Source organism: Anastrepha ludens, chromosome 2, assembly GCF_028408465.1.
Source record: "Anastrepha ludens isolate Willacy chromosome 2, idAnaLude1.1, whole genome shotgun sequence".
NCBI classification, from domain to species: domain Eukaryota; kingdom Metazoa; phylum Arthropoda; class Insecta; order Diptera; family Tephritidae; genus Anastrepha; species Anastrepha ludens.
In genome coordinates this window covers 71,997,874-72,018,892 of record NC_071498.1, presented here as the reverse complement: position 1 = coordinate 72,018,892, position 21,019 = coordinate 71,997,874, and the positions used below count along the sequence as shown (strand labels likewise).

Below are 21,019 nucleotides of genomic sequence, written 5' to 3'. Positions count from 1 at the left end.
CGTCATGCGAAAGATGGTCCATGTTACCCAGCATGATGATCAGTATGTCAGTATCGGAACATTTTATTAAAACATTCTCGCAGACCGCTTTACACACATGATACACAATTGTTGTATCTGCTTCCTCCTGAAGTTCGCATGACATTTCCTCATCGACGATTTTCGATACAGAGGCGCCGTCACTTGTAAATGTATAGCACACATCGTAATTCAATTTTATGGTTGAATTGCCAATAAATGGCACCATTTCCACTGCTCCCCAATGTTCTATGAGAAATCTGACCAGTGCGTCCTTGAATTTGCTATTTCTTAATTCTTTATTGAAATCTTTAGGTCGAGTTTGTTCGGGTCCTGTGATCTTATAATCGATACTGCTGACATTTCCTCTTTGTATTCGTTCATAATCTTTAATAGATGGAGTAAAATATTGGTCGAATATGATGTCGAATCGTTTGGCCGGTGTCTTCTGCATGAATGAGATAATTTTTTTTGATAAATTTCCAAAAGTGTTTGGAATTTCTTTCATTAAGTGGAGCAGGAAAAATCCATCGATTATGACTATGTCGAATATTTGCGGTATGTTAGCAGCTGTATTTATTTGTAAAACCTGAGTGATTGCAGATTTTTCAGTCTTACAAATTGTTCCATCAGAATGACATAGAGATAACGGAATTGGTGTTATTGGATAAGACAATATTTTTTCGACAGATTTTGTGATAAAATAAGTGCGGAGGCTCGTTAGAAAGTGACTTAAAAAATTCACCATCTTTCACAACATCCAAATATTCTGCCAAGGCTTCAATGAGAATTTTTTTTCTCCTCTGACAAGTGGTGCCTGACGTCCTTTGGATTTTTTATATTTTTTATTACAAAATGCACAAATATCCTGCTCCACACTTAATGCTGCCTCCGTTAATTTTTCACCTGAAAGTTCTTGTATGGCAGATTGACCTTCCTGATGTGTTTGTTCTATTTCGTGAGCAGATGAAGTGCTTGGTGTCGGTTCATCTGTGAAAATATATTTGAATGCAAAAAAAATTATAATCGGAACTAGTATTATATTCCTTCCCTTATTACAGTAAAATAAATATTTTCATACCTGTTTGAACTGAAATATCCGATGATGTAAGTGCCATTTTTTCATAATACTTTTTCATGACTGCTAAGAACATTTTAAGGCATTTTATATGATAGCCGTCATTACATTCTGATGCTGGTAAAATAACATCTTTGTATTTTAAATTAAATTTTTTCCGAATGTCCAACACTTCCCGGCACTTTTTTAACGTATGCACGGTAAAAGCAACGAGTTTATCATTTGTTCTTTTACTGTTACAAAAAACGCACTTGATGGAAGATTCCATTTTAAATAACAAGTAAGAAAATCGAACGAAGAGTTAAAATTTACGTCTTTACTAGCCAACACTGTGGAAAGAACTAACTATGCATGACGTCGTACTTTGGGTCCGGACACTGTTGTCCTTGAATACCGCCCGTATTGTATTGCAGGCAGATGGCGACTTATAGACGGAGAGCTCATGACCAAAAAACCCAACATATTTTATACTTCTTGAAATTTTGTGTGAGATTAGTTTTTTAATACTCGAATCGATATCCGGGGGCTGGCTGCTCAATAGCGGTCTTAAATAATAATATGTTGGGTTTTTTGGTCATGAGCTCTTAGACTATTATGAATCACCATTCAAAATTCCTAGTAAAAAAGTAGAGCCAGCGCGTGCGACAGACAGTATATAAACGATATACGCTCTCTCTCGCGCGCCCACATTCACGTAAGTCGGTCTCGCTCGCACTCATGAATGAATGAAATGAATGAAATTTTCCAAATTTTCCATGTGATGGGACCATCAGAATGGGCTGGCTCTACAGATTTCATCAATTTATTGTATTGCCAATGTCGTGTAAAAAAGACAGCCGGTATAAAATATGTTGACTTGTGCTTCCATCAACGCACTTTCAACATGGGCTGGCAGTACTTTGGGACCATGAGAATGGGCTGGCAACCATCGTTTCATTTTATACAGACCGTAAATGAAATTCTGTTAAAATTTCAAGTGGTATAAAATATGTTGGGAAAATGTTTTTTATTAACAATTTTAAAAAATAAAAACCCATAATTAAGACCGCTATTGAGCAGCCAGCCCGCGGGATATCGATTCTAGTATTAAAAAACTAATCTCACACAAAATTTTAAGAGGTATAAAATATGTTGGGTTTTTTGGTCATGAGCTCTTAGACTATAATGTTTGCCCAGGTGAGTTAGAAGTGAACCACGTCATGATAATCAATATAAGCAATTCTCTGCTGAAAATTGATTTTGGATGAACTTCGTTGTGAACTTCTGGGCTTTAGGATAATTTAAGAAAAACTATTCCTCATATTGTTAGTTCGTTGAGATGCCACATTTATTGCCTCGTCACTAATACCTACAGTAAAAAGTTGGCTCAAAAGAACACAATTCTTCAATGCCAGTTTTGCATTTATTTTTTACTTAAGTCGAGCTTCAACATTCTTGTAATAGCCAAAGCAAGTCGATTTTTGAGTATATTTTGTTTTTAATTTTCTGGGTTTTCGTCATTCTCAGAGGTAGATGGACGACCGGCACAATTCGGCCAGCTTTGAACTTTAAACAAATTCAGCCACTCATACGTGGCTCATTTTCATAAGGGCTTTGGGTACTTTCGGACGAAGATTTTAATCTTGATTATCAACTGGTTATTGTATCAGTCCAGTGAGCGTTATGCATAAAGTTCTCAGATTATTCTCTAGTAAGGCCCAATGGACTCGGTTATATAAGATAACAACATCTAACGAACATGTCTTTATGGCCTTATTTCGATTCGGAAGCTCTCTTGATGAAAAGTATGCAAACAAATTTCGAAGATTATCAAATTGCAAATTTACATTTAACTACAAAATATAAGAGTCAACTGATCAGACATACATACATTACTACAACGCACCCATACATTGAAAATATAAATAAGAAGCGCGTGCTGAAAATCATCAGTTATAATTTATTTGTCGACGTTACTTGATACTGAATCAGACTTCAATAGCCGCATGGATCAATTTAAAATAAACTATAAGTATGTACGTATGTTTATTTATGTACTCGTATATGCATATGTGGGTGAGTGTGTATTTACAAGATTTCCATAAATAAACAAGTCGTGGGTAACCGAAAACGGCAATTTGAAAACTTCACGCTCAGAGCTCCCTACCACCCCGACCGACGCCTTTCTTCGGCTGTTGAAGCTAAAATAATACAAAATGCGGAATGCGGAACTGCCAAGTGTTTCGCAGCATGTGGCACACGCCACATATTAACATATACGAGGTGAAGTCCAAAATAAACAAGACTGAGCTAAAATAGTAATGACAGTAGCTTTGTTCCGATAACTTCGAATTTATTTATTCAAAATAGCCCCCTCTGGTCTAGATACACTGTTTTGCGCGATCTAAAAGCTTTTCGAAAGAGTGTTTCAGGTCATTGACCGGAATGTCCTTCAGGATGTCGGTACAAGTCTTTTGGATGGCCTCTACGCATGCAAAACATTTTCCCTTCATGGCCAAATATAATTTTCCGAATAGGTAGAAGACACAATGAGACATATCAGGCCCATACGGTGAGTGATTGGTGGTTAAAATGCCATTTCTAGTCAAAAAATCAGTCACAAGAGTGAATATATGATATGGTGCTTTACCATGCAATAAACGCCAGATCCCTCCTTCGCGGCATTTAGAGCGAATTCGACGAATGCGATGCAACAAACGCTTCAAAATGCCAAGATAGAAAATTGCATTGACGGTTTGTCCCGTTGGCACGAACACCTTCGGACAATTCCCTTGGAATCGTAAAAACAAATGAGCATCGACTTGATCTTTGACTTCTCCAAACCCGATTTTCCGGGTGTTGGCTCGTCTGGGGCCTTTCATTCGGCTCTTTGATACTACTGTGGGCAGTAGGTGAATTTATTTGTCAAACTTCACGGGGTTAAAATTTCGCTGTAGTTATTTTTTTCATGAGTTGGCAGCACTGTTAATAACATCTGGGTCAACTTTCATGTGAATGTCATTATCAGTAATATATTTACGCTTGTGTTTACCAAACGACCAAGAGTGCATTTTTCGATTTTTACAATGTCTGATTTGATTGAGCAGAGAAGTGCCATCAAATTTTGTTTGCGGAATGAAATTTCGGCTGCGGAAACGTTTAGCATGTTGCAGAAGGCATTTGGTGATTCGACCATGTCGCAGAAAAATGTTTATATGTAAGTGGTACAAAGACTTCAAAGAGGGTCGAGAACGTGTTGATGACTTGGAGCGCTCCGGACGGCCATCGACGTCAACAGATGACCAACACGTCAATAAAGTGAAGGAGGTAGTGCTCAAAAATCGTCGGTTGACTGTTAAAGACCTTACTAATATGATCGGAATATCAGAAGGATCAGTGAAAACCATTTGAAAGACCATTTGGGCCTACGAAAAGTCAAATCTCGTTTGGTACCGAAAACTCTCAATTTCTTGGAAAAAAGTCGTCGCTTTGATGCGTTGATGTGTGTGAAACAATGCTTTCAGACTATCAGGACAAGCTCAAACGCATCATTACGGGAGATGAGACTTGGATTTATGCTTACGACCCTGAAACAACCGACCAATCATGCGAATATCGTGCTAAAGGCGAGGCCAGAACGAAAAGAGCACGTCAAAGTCGTTCAAAAATAAAGATCATGATGACAGTTTTTTTCAATTTTCGTGGTGTGGTGCACTATGAATTCCTTCCACCTGGCCAAACTGTTAATAAGGAATATTATTTGAGCGTTATGCGTCGTTTACGTGAAGCAATTCGTCTAAAAATACCAGAATTATGGGCCAATAACTCTTGGTTTTGGCATCACGATAATGCACCGTCTCACACTGCACTCGTTCTTCGTGACCATTTCGCCAAAAATTCCACGCATATCGCTCCGCAACCACCGTATTCGCCTGATTTGGCTCCGTGTGACTTCTGGCTATTCCCAAATCTCAAGACACCACTCCGGGGAACGCGTTTCGAGTCGATTGAGGAGATAAAAGCTGAATCGAGGAAGGTGCTGATGGCTATACCGGAAATGGACTATTTGGCATGTTTCGGGGATTGGAAAAATCGTTGGAATAAGTGTATTTCATCGAGAGGGGATTATTTTGAAGGGGATGAAATTGATTTACAAGAATAAATAAAGATTTTTCATTTTACAACAAATACACAATTTCGATGGATTTTTCGGTGATTACTGATTTTGGGTGGCCCGTATGTTCATTGGTTTTTATGTCCTCACAACCATCTCTGAAACGAGTAAACCACTCATGACTCTAGCAGAGGTAGACAATCATCGCCATAATCTGTTTTCATCAATTCAAAGTTTCGATAAACGTTTTACCTATGTATTTTAAAACAAAATTTGATAATAGCTCATTGTTCGACACTCATTTTTGTACCGATGACACAAACTTACTGACACTTTAGGCGCAATAAATTCGCTTCCAGTGAAACGAATGTCAGCAAGCTTTCGCTGGAAGTCAGCTAGAAATGTAACTCATTAAAAATATAGCGCCATCAAAAACATTTTTATGACGCCAGTCTTGTTTATTTTGGACTTCACTTTGTATATGTAAGTGCATACTTCTAAGAAATAACATGAAATGCTTGCAATTTATGTAGAGTTTGTGGGCTATTCAAATATTAAAGATTATGATTCCAGAGAATGTTAACGAAATGAGAAGGCGCAAATATTACTGTTAACTATTTTTAGTCCAATTAAGTTTTGAAAAGTTTCTTAGTAATGAAGTTTAGAACAGCGTAGATATGCCTGCATCACACAAAAATGTAAGACACTTTAAAATTCCATGTATTATATTTCTTACTAATTGCTTATATATGAAATGATAAGCGAATACATAAAATTGTTTACACAAAACATTAACATTCTCTGCTATACCTCCTCACCAGAGAATGTTAATTAAATGGGAAGGCGCAAATGTTAAATAACATTTTTTTGAGTACTAAATTGAAGATTCGGTAATAAGTGATGGGGGGGGGGGGCTTCAGCATATGCATTTCATGTGGTAAAATAAATGCTCACATCAAATTTAATGAATTGGCTATTGGAGATTAACTGCATATGTTGATGCCTAAAGTCGACTAGAATAATCGTGTGGTTTTTGTGGCGCATATTTAATGCTGGTTCAAATCCTGTTGTGCCATATTTTTCTTCTTCTTGCACAATTTTTGAAGTGAAGCGTCGAAGGACGAGCGAGAATGGAGAGTAAAATTGTAACAAACATGCAACATTTTGGGCATTTTCGTTCCGCGAGAGAGAAAAAAGATATAACCTAGACGAAAAGGAGAGAGAGAGCTATACCTTATATATATTTTAGATACACTTTAGGCTATTCACGTCTCCTTTTTGTGCGGTCCTTCGTCTTTTTCCCCAATTCTACGCTAGGGCTATAGTCTAAGTCGTACGACGTTACTCGTATTGTAGGAGCAACAGAGAACCACGTATACATTATTCAAGGCGTTAGAATATAAGAGAGAGAGAAAGAGAGTGACGCGTGAACTTACAGCACTAACGCCATATTACTATAGTAGAGCGAAAGAGGGCAACATATTGTTAGAATAGGATAGATAGTATTGCGCATGCGCGTGCCTTGTCTATGTACGTTACAGTGTTAGACGCTATATATGCGCACGGCTCTAACGCCACGCTAATACACCGGAGCGAGAGAGAGCAACGTATAGTTAGAATACTACAGATCGTATTGTGCGTGCTATGGCAGTACGCGTTGGCAACAGACACTATACATATATACTACGGCGGATCGATTTAAAAATCGCTCATTGCTCTGTGAAAATCGTATTCTAGGGATCAAAATAAGAAACTTTGCCGAAGGAACTATACCTCTGAAACGAATTCTGATGTCCTCCAATTTGGGTCGAACGAAAAATCCCACTTTGACCAATTAAGAGTGCTCCAATCGAGTCCAAATGTATGACCGACCCCCACTAACTTTGAACGGTCGATCCACCCATACCAGTGGCACACCCCCTGGAACTCCCCAGGGGGGTTCCCCATACAATCATTTCAAAGTATCACCATTTTTGGCCTTTACATGAGAAAATAAACTAAAAAGTTCGACCCAAATTGGGGGACATCAGAATTCGTTTTAGAGGTATGGTTCCTTCGGCAAAGTTTCTTATTTTGATCCCTAGAATATGATTTTCACAGAGCAATGGGCGATTTTTTTGCCTCCCCACAAATCGATACGGCCTAATATTACGCAGTTGATATACAACGTGAATTATTATTCATTTTTTTGTTGTAAATTTTGTATATTTCTATTATCTGCAAATGTTGTGAATTTATTTAGATATAAATTCTTTCTCTCGCTCTCTCTCTCTCTCTCTCTCTCCCTCTCCCTCTCTCTCCCTCTCTCTCTCTCCCTCTCTCTCCCTCTCTCTCTCTCTCTCTCTCTCTCTCTCTCTCTCTCTCTCATTCTCTTTGGGGTCTCTCCCTCTTTCTTTATCTGCCTTGAAAGTTTCACTTCTGTTAACATTTATACATATATTTAATCTCTTTAATCACATCTAAACTATACTGTTGTGAAAACTATACTGTGCCAAACTGAGTGTGGTGTATACTTTACCTTACCAGCAAACCTTTCAAATCTCAATTGTACTAAAAATACTTAACAGTAACATTTGCACGTTCTTATTTTATTAGCATTCACTTGCAGCATTTCCCAAACGAGCAGCTGCTACGTACAGTTTGAGTGCCACTGCCTTGTAACGAAATGCAAAGTACTTACGCTAATTTCCTCCAGGCGGCGCTCTATTGTCTCAATAGATTTCTTTTCGTACGGCTTCTCAATTAGATCGTTTATTCGCTTGAGACCCTTTGTGATGAGCTCTTCCAAATTGATATTCAGCTTTTCGAGAGTGGAATGTGGACAGGGTGTTTTGTTGTCATCCGTGAGTTGTGGGACGCCAGGCACTTTCGATCTGGAAAGAGGAAATCAAAAAATGTATGTTAAAAACTCGCGAGAATTGGTAAATAAATACAAAAATATTGATTGTAAAACTTGCATAGTGGAAAAGGTTTGAATTCTACCAAAAAAGCCTCCAACAGTATGAAATGAAATATTAATGCAATCTGGGTTATGCATTCAGGTATAAAAAGTTTAGTTCTTCTCGAGGTAAGGAATTTCTTAAAGGTTTCCCCCTTTGGGAATTTCACAATTATTACTAGATGCGAAAATTATTTAACCTCCAGTGTATGTTTTTTTGTAAACTAAAACTCTAAAGAAAAACAACAACCTATCTGTTAAAAATTTGGGAGGGAATCCTAAAAACTAATTCATTATTAGGTGCGCCACTAAGTTCCCGATGCTTTTTTTGATGAAAATATAACTTTATTCTGAAAATATGGTTCTAAGTGAATCATTGAAAGTATCACCCATCGCTGACTAATACTTTTTCCTATCTTTCTGGTAGACCTCGTTTACTGTCGCGCTAAAACTGTTCATCTTTTGTGACTATCCACGGATCAAGCAATTTTTTGATGTCTTCATATGAATGGAGCTGCTGGTCAGCTAAACCATGTGCCATCGATCCGAACAGATGATAATCGGACGGCGCAATATCTGGAGAATATGGCACGAGGGATAGGATTTCCCATTTCAGTGTTTCCAAGTAGGTTTTAACGGGTTTGGCAATGTGAGGCCGAGCGTTGTCATGCTGTAGAATCACTTTTTCATGCCTCTCCGCGTATTGCGGCCGCTTCTCGCGCAGTGCTCGGCTCAGTCGCATCAATTGAAGTCGATACCGATCCCCAGTGATCGTTTCGCTTAGTTTTAACAGTTCATAATAAATAACACCAACTTAGTCCCACCAAATATATAGCATAACCTTTGCAGCGTGAGTATTCGGCCGAGCATGACCGGGCAGTCCCCATGACTTTCTTTTCTTTGGATTGCTGTAATGAATCCATTTTTCATCGCCCTTTACGATGCGATGAAGAAAACTCGTCCTTATTTGCCGCTGGAGCAGTTGTTCACAGGCGAAAAAACGACGTTCAACATCTCTTGGTTTTAGCTCATGAGGAACCTAAGTCCTCTGTTTCTGAATCATTCCCAAAGCATGCAATCGCTTGGAAATGGATTGGCGGGTAGCGCCTAATACTGAAGCAAGCTCTTCTTGCGTTTGACACGGATCCTCGTTGAGCAATGCCTCCAACTCAGAGTCTTCGAAGGTTTTTGGCCTTTCTTCAAGCGGACGGTCGTCAACATTAAAATCACCGTCTTTGAAGCGACGGAACCGATCTCGGCACATTGTTTCACTTAAAGCGGCATCTCTATAAACTTTTTGCAACTCTCGATGCGCTTCAGCGCCGTTTTTTTTTTCGAATGAAAGAGGAAAATCCACACTTCTCGCAAATGACGATTATTCGGCACAAAATCGGGCATTTTCATAAAACCAAAAGTATATGATACCAAAACAAAATCACTAATTTGTCGAAGCAGTTTGTTTACCATATGTCTAAGCTTGGTTCATGACGTTTAGGTTATGTTAGAATCGACTAGCACACACTGCTGGCGGAATCTATTGACAAACAGCGGAAAATTAGTTGCGCACCTAAAAATTAACCAAAAAACTTAAAATTTCTAAACACCTTATTAGGTTACTCAATTCCGCATATAAAATAACTTGAAATATTTCTCAGAAATAATATTTTATTCTTCGTACTAGAGCAGTTTCCGGCTTTCTTCAAAAATAGGTATGCGATGAAAGTATCCGAAGATCTGAGAAATTTTGATACAAATTAAATAATTTCACGTCACTAGGCTTTAAACGTCGCCAAAAAGTTAATAGTTTTTCTTACCCATTTTGATTATGATTAAACACTCAACAATTGAACTACTTCACTGTTTTTAAAAGGCCTGCAAAAAGCGGCGGGTTTTTCGTATTCATTCTGAATGCGCGGAAATCTAAATAGAAACCCTGTTATTTAAAACTTTCTTTTGGTATGAAGCAAAATTTTCCTATACTCAATTTATCATAATAGCTTAGTTTCATCAAATGTTGCTCCACTTACTTGGCCTGCTGTACTTCACGGAATTTTTCACGGAGTATTATCTGGGTTTTCATAACCAAACGGGAAAGATTTCCCTGTTTGCCGTGTGTCTCTAACACTAAAGAGTCTCCTTGTGAAATCAACGTGGCAGCGTCTGGTGCAATCAACAGCTTCAGGTCCTCAATGGCGCTGTGGATAATAAGAAATTAATATACAATACATTACATTTCGAGAGAGTTTTAAATAACTTACGCTTCGCCCTCATCAGACTTTTCAATTTTCTCTTTGGTCGCCTCCATCTTGCGTATCATGTACTTAGCCATTTTATCGAAACTTTGAACGCGTTGATCCAACGGCGCATTATCTCTGAAACTCAACGAGTTCTCAGAATAGGGACTTTTTAAAGTAATATTCGAATCATCGATAGATGGTGAAGAAGGTAAAATTTTGTTATCTAATAAATTTGGTTTCTTAGCGCCGGGCGTCTCAATGCGGCTCTATGTGGATAGGAAAAAAAATGTTGCACATTTTAGTCAAGTAATCAGCATAAATGAAACTTAGTCAGCTTAAAATAACTATTCCTGAAAGCCAAACTTAACAAGCCTTTTATTTGGAAGTGTAAAATGTCATGTGCTTGTTTACCGTATCACTATCGGAATCAAATGTTGGTGTCATTTCTAGTGAGAATCTCGGTATATCTTCATCGTCAGAAAAAACCAATGGTTCCAAGTCGTAACTTGCCTCTTTATCTGCACCATAAAAGCTGTCGCGAACTGGCGACTCCACTGAACACTGCCCTTCAAACTGCTTAAGCTGCTCCGAACCATCCCTAGCCTTGGCCTTTTTAGGCGACTGTTCTTCGTCCAACGTGAGTGTCAGTTGACGCCACCGTTTCGGCTGTTTTGGCGTAGATTCTTTCCCATTAGAAATTTCGACATTTTTCGTAGGACGCTCCTCTTCATCCTCTTCTGAATCTCTTAATATGTCACGCTCACTCTCGATGCGTTTACGTTTCTCATCAAATGAGATACGTTGCTTTTCCACACGCAAGAAAGGGGTGCTTGTGTTAATTGGCTGAGCGGCACGCATCTCCACATCGTCTGGCAGGGGTGAGAGTGGTGCCTGCGGCTTAGGTGATTCACAGAGCGAGCGTTTGCTTTTGCTGCGCTGAATCTCTTTGCCATCGGCATCAAAGCGCATCGATGAATCCGAGTCTTCAGATAGATCAACAATTTGAACCGTCTCCACGTATTCCGGCACGAATGGTTCCACACTCTCCAAAATATTTACAGTGTCGACAATCTCGCCAACTTGCGGCTCAAATTCGATATTTTGCACAGACATTTTGTCATGTGGCAAATTACGTTCACGTATCTCTACCACTTTGGCGTGCTGTTCGCCCTTGCGACTTTTACGCTTCGGTGGCTTCGCGGGTACGGTGTCTGAAATTTCAATGGGCGTAGATGTGGATATGTGTGAGAATAGAGTGCTGAACTCAGCTAAGCGAAATGTTTGTGGTGGCAAGACATCGGGCAACACTTGTGTGACAATCGCCTGCTCGCCTGTGGGCGATTGTGATTCACATGTTTGGGGCAACTGCTGTGCTTGTGATTGAGCGGTCTGAGTTTTATCAGACTTTGTCGGTGTATCGCCAGCGTTCGGTGAATCATTTGCGCTGGGTGTGCGTGCGCGCCGTTGACGTACAGTATCACTTACAACAACAATTTCTACATCGGAATTGGCGTTTTCAACAGCATTGCACGCAGGAGAAGTAGATGTTGGTGGCTTCGGTAGCTGTGTTGCCAACTCAGAATTTTCATTGCAACGCGTTTTTAAAGCGTCCTGTGACGAATAATAATGTTGTTTTGTGAGATCAAATAAAAATTTAAACTCTCCAAAAAGTGGAGACTTTTACTTCTAAGCGCAAATTGACTTCAGCTAATGACAAATTTTATCAATGAATTTAGTACGATTTAGAAAAAGTGCTTGCACGTTGCAACGGCTAAGCCCTTGAATTATGTATGAAAGTATCTTTAAATTCCAAAGCCATATTCGATTTTAAAGTGTTATATTAAAATATGTGTAACTATTGGATGCTTAAAGTAATTGTTATGTATGTTAAAGGATTTTTCAAGGTATGTACATGGTACAATACGAATTTTATGCGTCGTTAAAATTCCATGGCCTGAAGCAGTGAACAATTACAGCCCGATCGTACCTATCCCACAATAAAGTCTACATAAAATTCAATAAGTTCGTATTCTAAATGGATATACAGGTATAAAATGTATTATACATTAAAATGACACCAACAAATGTTTCCACTTCAGCTAGATGGTGATACGGTGATTGGCTTTGAGGATGAAGGTGCTTTGTGATTTTATTTTTAGGTTTTGATTGATTAGTTAATTTGCAACGGGATGAATTAATGAGTTTTAATTTTACGTTGAGGATGTTTAATGGGTTTTGCGGTGTGAATAAATCTATATGAGTGAGTACTGAGGAATAAAAGTACATACATATATATAAATAAATATTTACATTAATATGCACACAAAATGTTTGGTTAATGATGATTTTATTTTGATGCCATTCACTAAATGCCTTTAACTTAGGACGTGGTTAAAAATTTTACATACTCCCTTTTATATACTTGTACTTCTAATTTAAAACGTCAAGTTAATTTAAAGAAAGAAAATAATGCCGAATTTACTACCATCTCTACGTATACATACGCTCACACTTCATAAGTTAAAGCTTAATATGATTGGTTCTATAATCTTAAGATCATAACTTTTAGAAATTTTTGCTTTAAATTTTAAATGGTAAGAACCCTAAACGTGACTCCCACAATGCTCAATAATTTTATCTTTTTAACCTTTTGAGTTAATAACTTCTGTAAATAAACTGATTCCATTTCAATACTCGAAATGTAACCAATTAAAAAGGCCATACATTTAGTTTGGGAAATTACTTTTATTCAATTCAAAGTAAAAATTGTGTGAAAATAATACAAAATTAAGAATTAATTTACTTTTGCTCGATTTGACCACCTTTTGCCTTGACTATGGCCTTGACACGGTCCAGCAATAGCTTTTTTCAGCGCTTCGAGACTGGTGAATCTTTTAGTTCGGACCTTGCTCTTCAAAATGACCCAAAGATAATACTCCATCAGATTCGCGTCTGGTGAATTTGAGAGTCATTGTGTGGACGTTATGAAGATCGGAACGTTGTTTTTTAGCCATTCTTGGTTTATTCGATCTTTGTGAGACGGTGCCGAAACCAGTTGAAACGTCCATAGTCTACCACCGAAATGTTGGTATACCCACGGCTTCAAAGCAAACTCCAGAATACTTTCCCGATAATATTTCGCATTCACCTTGACGCCAGACTCGATGAAAACATTTGGCGAGCGCCCATTTGCGGTTACAGCGACCCAGACCATTATCTGTGACGGGTGCTGCCTCCTGGTAATGATGACTCAAATTCACGTATGAACGGTCGGCCAAATAACCCCTATCGTTTTGGGAGTTTACGAATTGCTCAATTTGAAGAATTTTTCCGTCAGAAAACACAATGTTCGGAAATTGACAGCTTTCGGCCAAGCGAAGTAACTCCTTCGCTTTTTCAAGTCTGACTTGTTGCTGCTTACGTGTGAGATCCTGCGCCTTGTGGATCTTGCAAGGCTTGAGGCTAAGGTCAGATATTTTCACTTTTTGATCCATTTCACGTGACGTGACCACCTCCATGAGGTATTTCGATACTACCAGTATCATTGTAATGAGTAATGGTGCGATAAACAAAAACTTTATTTACTTTAAGGTGCTCGAGTTCACGAACAATCGCTAGTTGTGATTTCCAGTCAAATATAATGCAATCACACTATTACGATTGAAATTCAATAATGATTCTCTTTTTTCGCGTTTACTCTCGGCAATACTCTGGACTGTCATTTAGCCAACTAATGCCCATGCATCAGCTGCGCGAGCGGTCAGAAGTTGGTGACACTTCGAGTTTTGCAGTTTTTTGTTTGTGCCATTCGTTTGTGAGTTACAGGGTGTTAACAATGGAAGTTTAGCAGTTTTTCATTGATAAACGCGAAAATAGAAGCCAGGCCGCTGAAATATTGAATGGTGCTTATGTTGTCGACACTGGAACAGCTAATTACGTGCGATTTCGGTTTCGTCGATTCCGTTCAGGCGTTTTGATGTGAAACATCTATTGGCTCACTTGTAAACCGAATCGTTGGCGTGGCGACGCTTGCCGTGTGTAGTAGTATTTATGTGTAGTAGTATGAGAAGTGCTAAGCCAATTTCAAAGGAACAACTCACAAATGATGTGGCTTAAAGTGTGTTAGTATGTGTGCCATGTTAGAGAGACAAATGTAGAGTTGCTAAAGAGCGGCAAGTTGGATGCTCGTGAGTGCTTAGTAAATGTTGGTGCGATATGTGTTTTTGAATGTGTTCGGTAATTTGCTATGACCCGATTTACACGAGGAGACATCTGGAAGGGAAACATTTTGTTCAAGGGCGAAGGACGGTCGGGGAATAGAGAAGGGATTTTGTCTCCCGTACTCGGCGACACGCTTTGCTCTTCTTATTCGTATTTCTTATCTTAAGGGGTTATACGCAGTTATGAAGCAAATAAAAGACGGGTTGTCAAGGATTTATCCTGAAGAAACTTCAGAATATTTTAATTTAAAAATTTTTGGCGGTTATAAAAGCATCCTTCAAGAACGTAGCACAATTTTTTATTTATGAAAATGTTGATTATAGAGTACGCTGCAGGCGATTTCAGGAACCTCCTTTAAAAAAAGACGATTTACGGTGTACATCGTAACTCAGGATTGGATTATCTGAAATCAAAAAACCAAACAAATTTTGTTAATATATTAGATTATCTAGTAATTAATCGTTCGGCTAATCAAAATAGTTTACGTTAAAATTTGGCCGTAAATTGATTATAAAATGGAAAATAAGTATCAGATTTACAAAGGGAACGATTAATTACTAGAAAATGTATCTCTAAAGATTGAGTTAAAACGGTTCACCGATCAAACAAGCCGTTTTCGAGATATCGTGTACACCGACTTGAAAAATGCCGTTTTGAAAAAAACACGTTTAAAGTTTCAATACCTACCTTAAAACGTGCCGAGGCATCTCTACATATTTAGGTATAACTCCGAAAGTATTGCTTAGATCTACTTCAAATTTCGTGCATATACTTTTGAATATATGTACATTACAAAAATGCAATAAAAAATCGATTTTTTTGAAAGTCATAACTGCGTATAACCCCTTAAAGCAATTTTTGACAGTTGCTTCATTCGTTTTCTTCTTTTGTGGAAGAAAGTTCTAAGTTATGTGTTGGTTTTCAATCAAACGGAAGATAACAACGATGACAAACATCCGAACGCTGCTTGGGAAATGCACGATTATTTTTGCTAGTAAAGTAGGTATAATTTAAAATAGTTATGGGACATGTTTATGTTGATTTCTAATTTTTCCCTGCATTTCTAGATACTCAAGTTAATTTTAAGTTAATTATTTACATAAGAAGTATTTTTAATTTAATTTTTTTTATTCAACTATAAGAATTTATAAATATATTTCAATAAAAAAAAACAACAAATTATTTATTATTTAACCAGTTGCATTTTTCATTCATATATTTAAGAAACTGTTGTCGAACGCTCTCTGCTTTACATGTAAGCGCGTGCTAGAATACATCCGAACCAGACGATGCTAAAGTATTAAATGTCAAAATGTCGCGGAAACATTTTTGCCCGAGTGTACGCGAATGAAACATCAAAAGAGAATTTCCAGGGTCTCCCTTCCAGATGTCTCCTCGTGTAAATCGGGTCTATGTAGATAATAGGAATTCGATTACAGAGATTACAGAGTGGGGCGCGCTTTCTGTGCGAAGAAATGAAAATGAAAGAGTTTGAGTTGAAAAATATCAAAAGGTCACAGAAAGCAGAGCCACGGCAGAAAGAAGTTTCATTACTCAATTATTTAAACCAAGTGGAACTATTTTCAATGCCAAATTTATTGCTTTAGTAATTCGAAATGAAAAGTGCAAACTTAATATATTTAATAGCAAATTCGAGATATGCCAGCTCATAATGAGCAAAAGTTGAAATTGAATAAAAAGTTTAAGCCTATGAAGGAAGACATATTTTAAAGACACATTTTGATTATCGTACAAAGTGACACAAAATTAATCATGCTATCGGATTATTTATATTTTTTACAAATAGTGCAGTACGTCAATCATAATTGAAATTTGTGAAGTAAAGATCAAAAGTCATCACTCAATATAATTTCTTTATTTATTATTTTTTAAATTTTATTTAATACTTTTCAAATACAAATCTGGATGATTAATTTTGCGCCACCTGAAAATTCAAAAATTCCATCACTCAAAATCATTTTTTTATTTAATATTTTTTTAATTTTATTTAATAATTTTCAAATACAAAACTGGATGATTAATTTTGCGCCACCTGAAAATTCAAAAAATGTCAGCACTCAAAGCACACTTCAAAAAGAATTTCAATTGCAAATCAACAACAATCCAAGAGAAACTACTACCAAATATGGAACAACAATAGATGCTGTATTTGTGAGATATCTTGATAATATTTCATCGAATACTTTTGTAACGTACTTTAGTTATCATCGACCAATCGTCACAGTAATACCGGCAGAGGAAACATCGAATATAACTATTACTGAAGTCACAGATGAAAATATTTAAATGGTGGCTTGATATTAATATTGAATTTTGATATATTTTGATATCACTTGTAAATAAATGTTTATTAAATAAAGTTACCATTTTCTGTAAGAAATTCGTAATACTTCATTTTTTCATTAGGCTATATTTGATTCCTGTAATAATATTATCTTTTATGCATATTACTTGTACACACACGACGTTTCACATCTGCCAGGCGTCCCATGACGGCTCACATTTTTTTTTTTGATGCACTGTCGATAATTTGGATAAAATCACAGAAATAATTAAAGTTGCATGTTAGAACTCGTAGCATCCCCCCGGAGAGGCTAAAGATTCACCATAAAACAGTTCTCAACAATTACTAAACTAATATTATTGTAAATTATAAATTTTACATAAATTCATTAAAGTTTGAAGTAATCAAAAAATATTTTTAAACTAATACAAAAATAAATAAACAAGTAAATCTTATGATTTAAAAGGTGTCTTCTTCAAAAATATTATTACATAAAATAACTTTTAAAAACTTCATTCATACGTACTCAAATTGTGATATTTCAGTTAATTATCAAATAATTTAAACAATAAACACAATTATTCAAATATTTATAAGCGGTAGAGGAACGTAGCCACCAAGTAATATAATAAAGCTGTAGCAGGTATGTAATTAAGTCCAAGGTATTCGGAAGTGGGTGTAAGTAAATGAAGAAATGAGTTGAGAGTTAATGAATAGGTGAATTGCTATGTAATTTCCTATGAAATGAAATGAAAAATTCAAATTGACGCGAAGACTACACACTTAGAGTTTAATTACAAGGATAAGTACGTATAGAAAATGAAAAATACGCCAAAGAGGGTGCAGAAAGCAGCAACAATACAAACATATCTACTAGCATTAAAAATAAGGAATGAATGCGGGTGTATATAGAAAATTGCGAGTTGATTTTTTTTTTTGTTTTGTGTTTTGTATGTACGTGTAAGTGTCATTAGTTGCTCACCACTACAATTGCGATTACTTGCTGTTGCAGCTTCTCTATATCCGGATTCGATGGCGTATTTATCTGTTTCAACTCATGCTCCATCGCTCTGTGGGGAAAATATACAAAAACCTTTAGTGTTAAATGAGTCACCGGAATTAGTATTTATAAATTTACTTCAACGTCTCTGGTGATATGTTGTCCAAATTCTGTAATGTGGACTTCATTTCGGTTAAACGTTTGATCACATCTGCGCTAGTTAATTTCATGTAGATCGTTTTCAGTTCATCAATCTTTTGACGTGTATCCTCCATGCACGATTGATCACAGGATTTGCTGTATTCCTCATACAATTCTTCACAACGCTGTAGTAGATCTTCGTATTCCAAGAAACCCGAATTGCGATCTTGCATCTCTTGCAGTGATTCGAAACGCCTTATCAGCTGATCGGCCAGATCGAAGTATTCGTCCAGTTGGTGTGCTAATTTCAGCAACGTTTCCAGAAACACTTTAGATTGCGTAACATTCTCGCCGAGCGCATTGTAGAGATGTTTTAGTGCGTCGATGCGTTGACTGAGTTGTTTAGGCGAACGCGTGAATTTGTCCTCACACACTTTGCGGCCAGTTTTGATGGTGCTCTCGATCTCCGGCTTGATCTCAGAAAGTGTGCGGTAGATTTGCTAGCAAATGAAAAAGAAAACGTTAGATATGAAATTCCTAGTTAGTAAAATCTGAGAAAATGTATGGGGAGTCATCAAAAGTGAGTCATTTCCGGTTATAATACCGCTTAGTTTCGAAATCATAAAATCGACTGTCGTTGAAACTTACATTTTTTAGTGAATGGGGAAAGTATGGGTCGCAAGAACGAAATATAGGAAAAGTGATTGAAAGAAACTGAAGGTTGAATGCTTTTTAAATGAAGCACTTATTTCATCGTACATTTTAGGTATCTCCTAAAGCAACGATTTTACGAAGTTTCCCAAAATATACATTCTGTCAAAAAAAGTACCGGGAATTGTTCAATAAAACGCAAAATAATTTGTTAACCACATTTATTGTGTCGTCTTCAAAATAGGCTCCATTCGAAGACATACACATATGCCAACGATTAGTCCAGTCATCAAAGCACATTTTACACGCGTTTGAAGACATCTTCTTCAGCGAATTCTCCCTAATGGCCTCAATCGACTCAAAACGGCGTCCGCGGAGTGGCAATTTAAGTTTTGGGAAAAGGAAAAAATCACAGGGGATTAAATCCGGTGGATACGGTGGTTTTTCGATGACATTTGTCGAAGTTTCAGTCAAAAAAGTGCTCACAATATAAGGCTTGTGAGACGGTGCGTTATCACGGTGCAAGATCCATATTTTTGACAGAATATATAATATATATATTAGGCCGGGTCGATTTGTGGGGAGGCAAAAAAATCGCCCATTGCTCTGTGAAAATCATATTCTAAGTATCAAAATAAGAAACTTTACCGAAGGAGCCATACCTCTAAAACGAATTCTGATGTCCTCCAATTTGGGTCGAGCTTTTAGTGTCTTTTGTGTGGAGGCAAAAAAATCGCCCATTGCTCTGTGAAAATCATATTCTAGGGATCAAAATAAGAAACTTTGCCGAAGGAATCATACCTCTAAAACGAATTCTGATGTCCTCCAATTTGGGTCGAACTTTTAGTGTATTTTGTGGGGAGGCAAAAAAATCGCCCATTGCTCTGTGAAAATCATATTCTAAGTATCAAAATAAGAAACTTTACCGAAGGAACCATACCTCTAAAACGAATTCTGATGTCCCCCAATTTGGGTCGAACTTTTTAGCTTATTTTCTCATGTAAAGGCCAAAAATGGTGATATTTTGAAATGATTGTATGGGGAACCCCCCAGGGGAGTTCCAGGGGGTGTGCCACTGGCATGGGTGGATCGGCCGTCCAAAGTTAGTGGGGTCGGTCATACATTTGGACTCGATTGGAGCACTCTAAATGGGTCAAAGTGGGATTTTTCGTTCGACCCAAATTGGGGGACATCAGAATTCGTTTTAGAGGTATGGTTCCTTCGGCAAAGTTTCTTATATTCATCCCTAGAATACGATTTTCACAGAGCAATGAGCCATTTTTAAATCGACCCGCCCTAATATATATGCATATATGTATATATACTTACCACACATTTCTGATACTGCGCCTGCACAGTACTAGGTCCCGCCGAGGCCACATCTAGTACCAATGTGGAATGTTCGACCGCACGCAGCTCAGCCACTGCTCGATTCAAGCGTGACTCGTATGCCGGTTGGGGCGCTGTGCACTTATTTAGCTTTAGTTGACACGACTTGAAACGCAACTCCATTAAATTTAGCTTCTCTTGTAGCCGGTTGGCGGCTTCAATCTTGCCATTACGTGTGTGTTCAGAAATAAGTTCATCAATTTCTTGGAAGCACTGCTTTTTCGATTCGAACTCTTTAACCAAGCGCTGGATAAAAAAATAATATTAAAAATTTTATTATTTAAGTTAAAGGAAAATGCGATCTCCGTCGCTTTGTTCCTTTTCTTTATAGAACAACTGTATTCCTGTGCTTAAGTGCAAAGTTGTATACCTCTCTATCTTCCTCTTTAAATACACAAGTGCATTCTTTTCATTGAAATTATAATCTATCTTTATCTCTCTCTCGCTCTTTCTCTTCTCATTTATAAGTAATATAGAGTCCTACGATTAAAAGCAGAACCTCCTCTCTCTAGCTTTATATATAAAATTATAGTCCTTCGATCAAAAGCTGCGTTTTCCTTTTTCTCCCTCTCACTCACATTACAGTACTTACTTGGAAATCATCCGGCAGATCCTCAATGGTCACATCATTCTCCAGATGTTCTGTGAGTATCTCATCGACGCGCGTTAGCCACGCCTCAAATTGCACAATGCACTTCTCGGATTGCTCAGCCTCGCTTACCTCTTTCTCCAGTATTTCAGTGCGTTGCTTAGCGCGCTGCTGTAGTTGCATCCAACGCTCGACAATACCATCGATTTCGGCGCGTATCGAATTCGCCATAAATTCATCTTCAATTAGCTCATTGCCAATTTCTTGAATTTTCTCCAACCACTCTTCAGAATGTGCACGCAGTACGTTCTCGAGATCCTGCAATACATACATGCATACGAATTAGTAAAGTTTCTAAT

General features: G+C 37.5%; 2 protein-coding genes across 2 annotated transcripts in view; both read right to left on the bottom strand.

Annotated features, from left to right (window-relative positions):
* The window catches only part of LOC128866256 (dystrophin, isoforms A/C/F/G/H-like), a 245,990-nt gene that overhangs the window by 115,057 nt on the left and 109,914 nt on the right, over positions 1-21,019 (bottom strand). The window contains exons 4-11 of the mRNA XM_054106881.1: positions 20,664-20,978; positions 20,012-20,317; positions 18,029-18,531; positions 17,873-17,960; positions 10,776-11,975; positions 10,386-10,630; positions 10,155-10,322; positions 7,870-8,062 (exon numbers count right to left, since the gene is read on the bottom strand). Coding sequence (XP_053962856.1) covers positions 7,870-8,062; positions 10,155-10,322; positions 10,386-10,630; positions 10,776-11,975; positions 17,873-17,960; positions 18,029-18,531; positions 20,012-20,317; positions 20,664-20,978 — 3,018 coding nt within the window. The remainder of the gene's footprint in view (positions 1-7,869; positions 8,063-10,154; positions 10,323-10,385; positions 10,631-10,775; positions 11,976-17,872; positions 17,961-18,028; positions 18,532-20,011; positions 20,318-20,663; positions 20,979-21,019) is intronic.
* On the bottom strand, positions 541-1,487 carry LOC128871811 (uncharacterized). Its single transcript, XM_054113895.1, has 2 exons — positions 1,100-1,487; positions 541-1,008 (listed from the first exon to the last, which is right to left on the bottom strand). Exons 1-2 carry the CDS (start codon positions 1,362-1,364, stop codon positions 770-772), a joined length of 504 nt encoding a protein of 167 aa, XP_053969870.1. The 5' UTR covers positions 1,365-1,487; the 3' UTR covers positions 541-769.

Bases quoted from the DNA above. Each gene is read 5' to 3' on its own strand.
- LOC128871811 (XM_054113895.1), bottom strand. From the start codon at position 1,364: ATGGAATCTTCCATCAAGTGCGTTTTTTGTAACAGTAAAAGAACAAAT. The intron at 1,009-1,099 runs GTATGAAAATAT...ATATTTTCACAG, and splicing joins GGATATTTCAGTTCAAACAG to ATGAACCGACACCAAGCACT.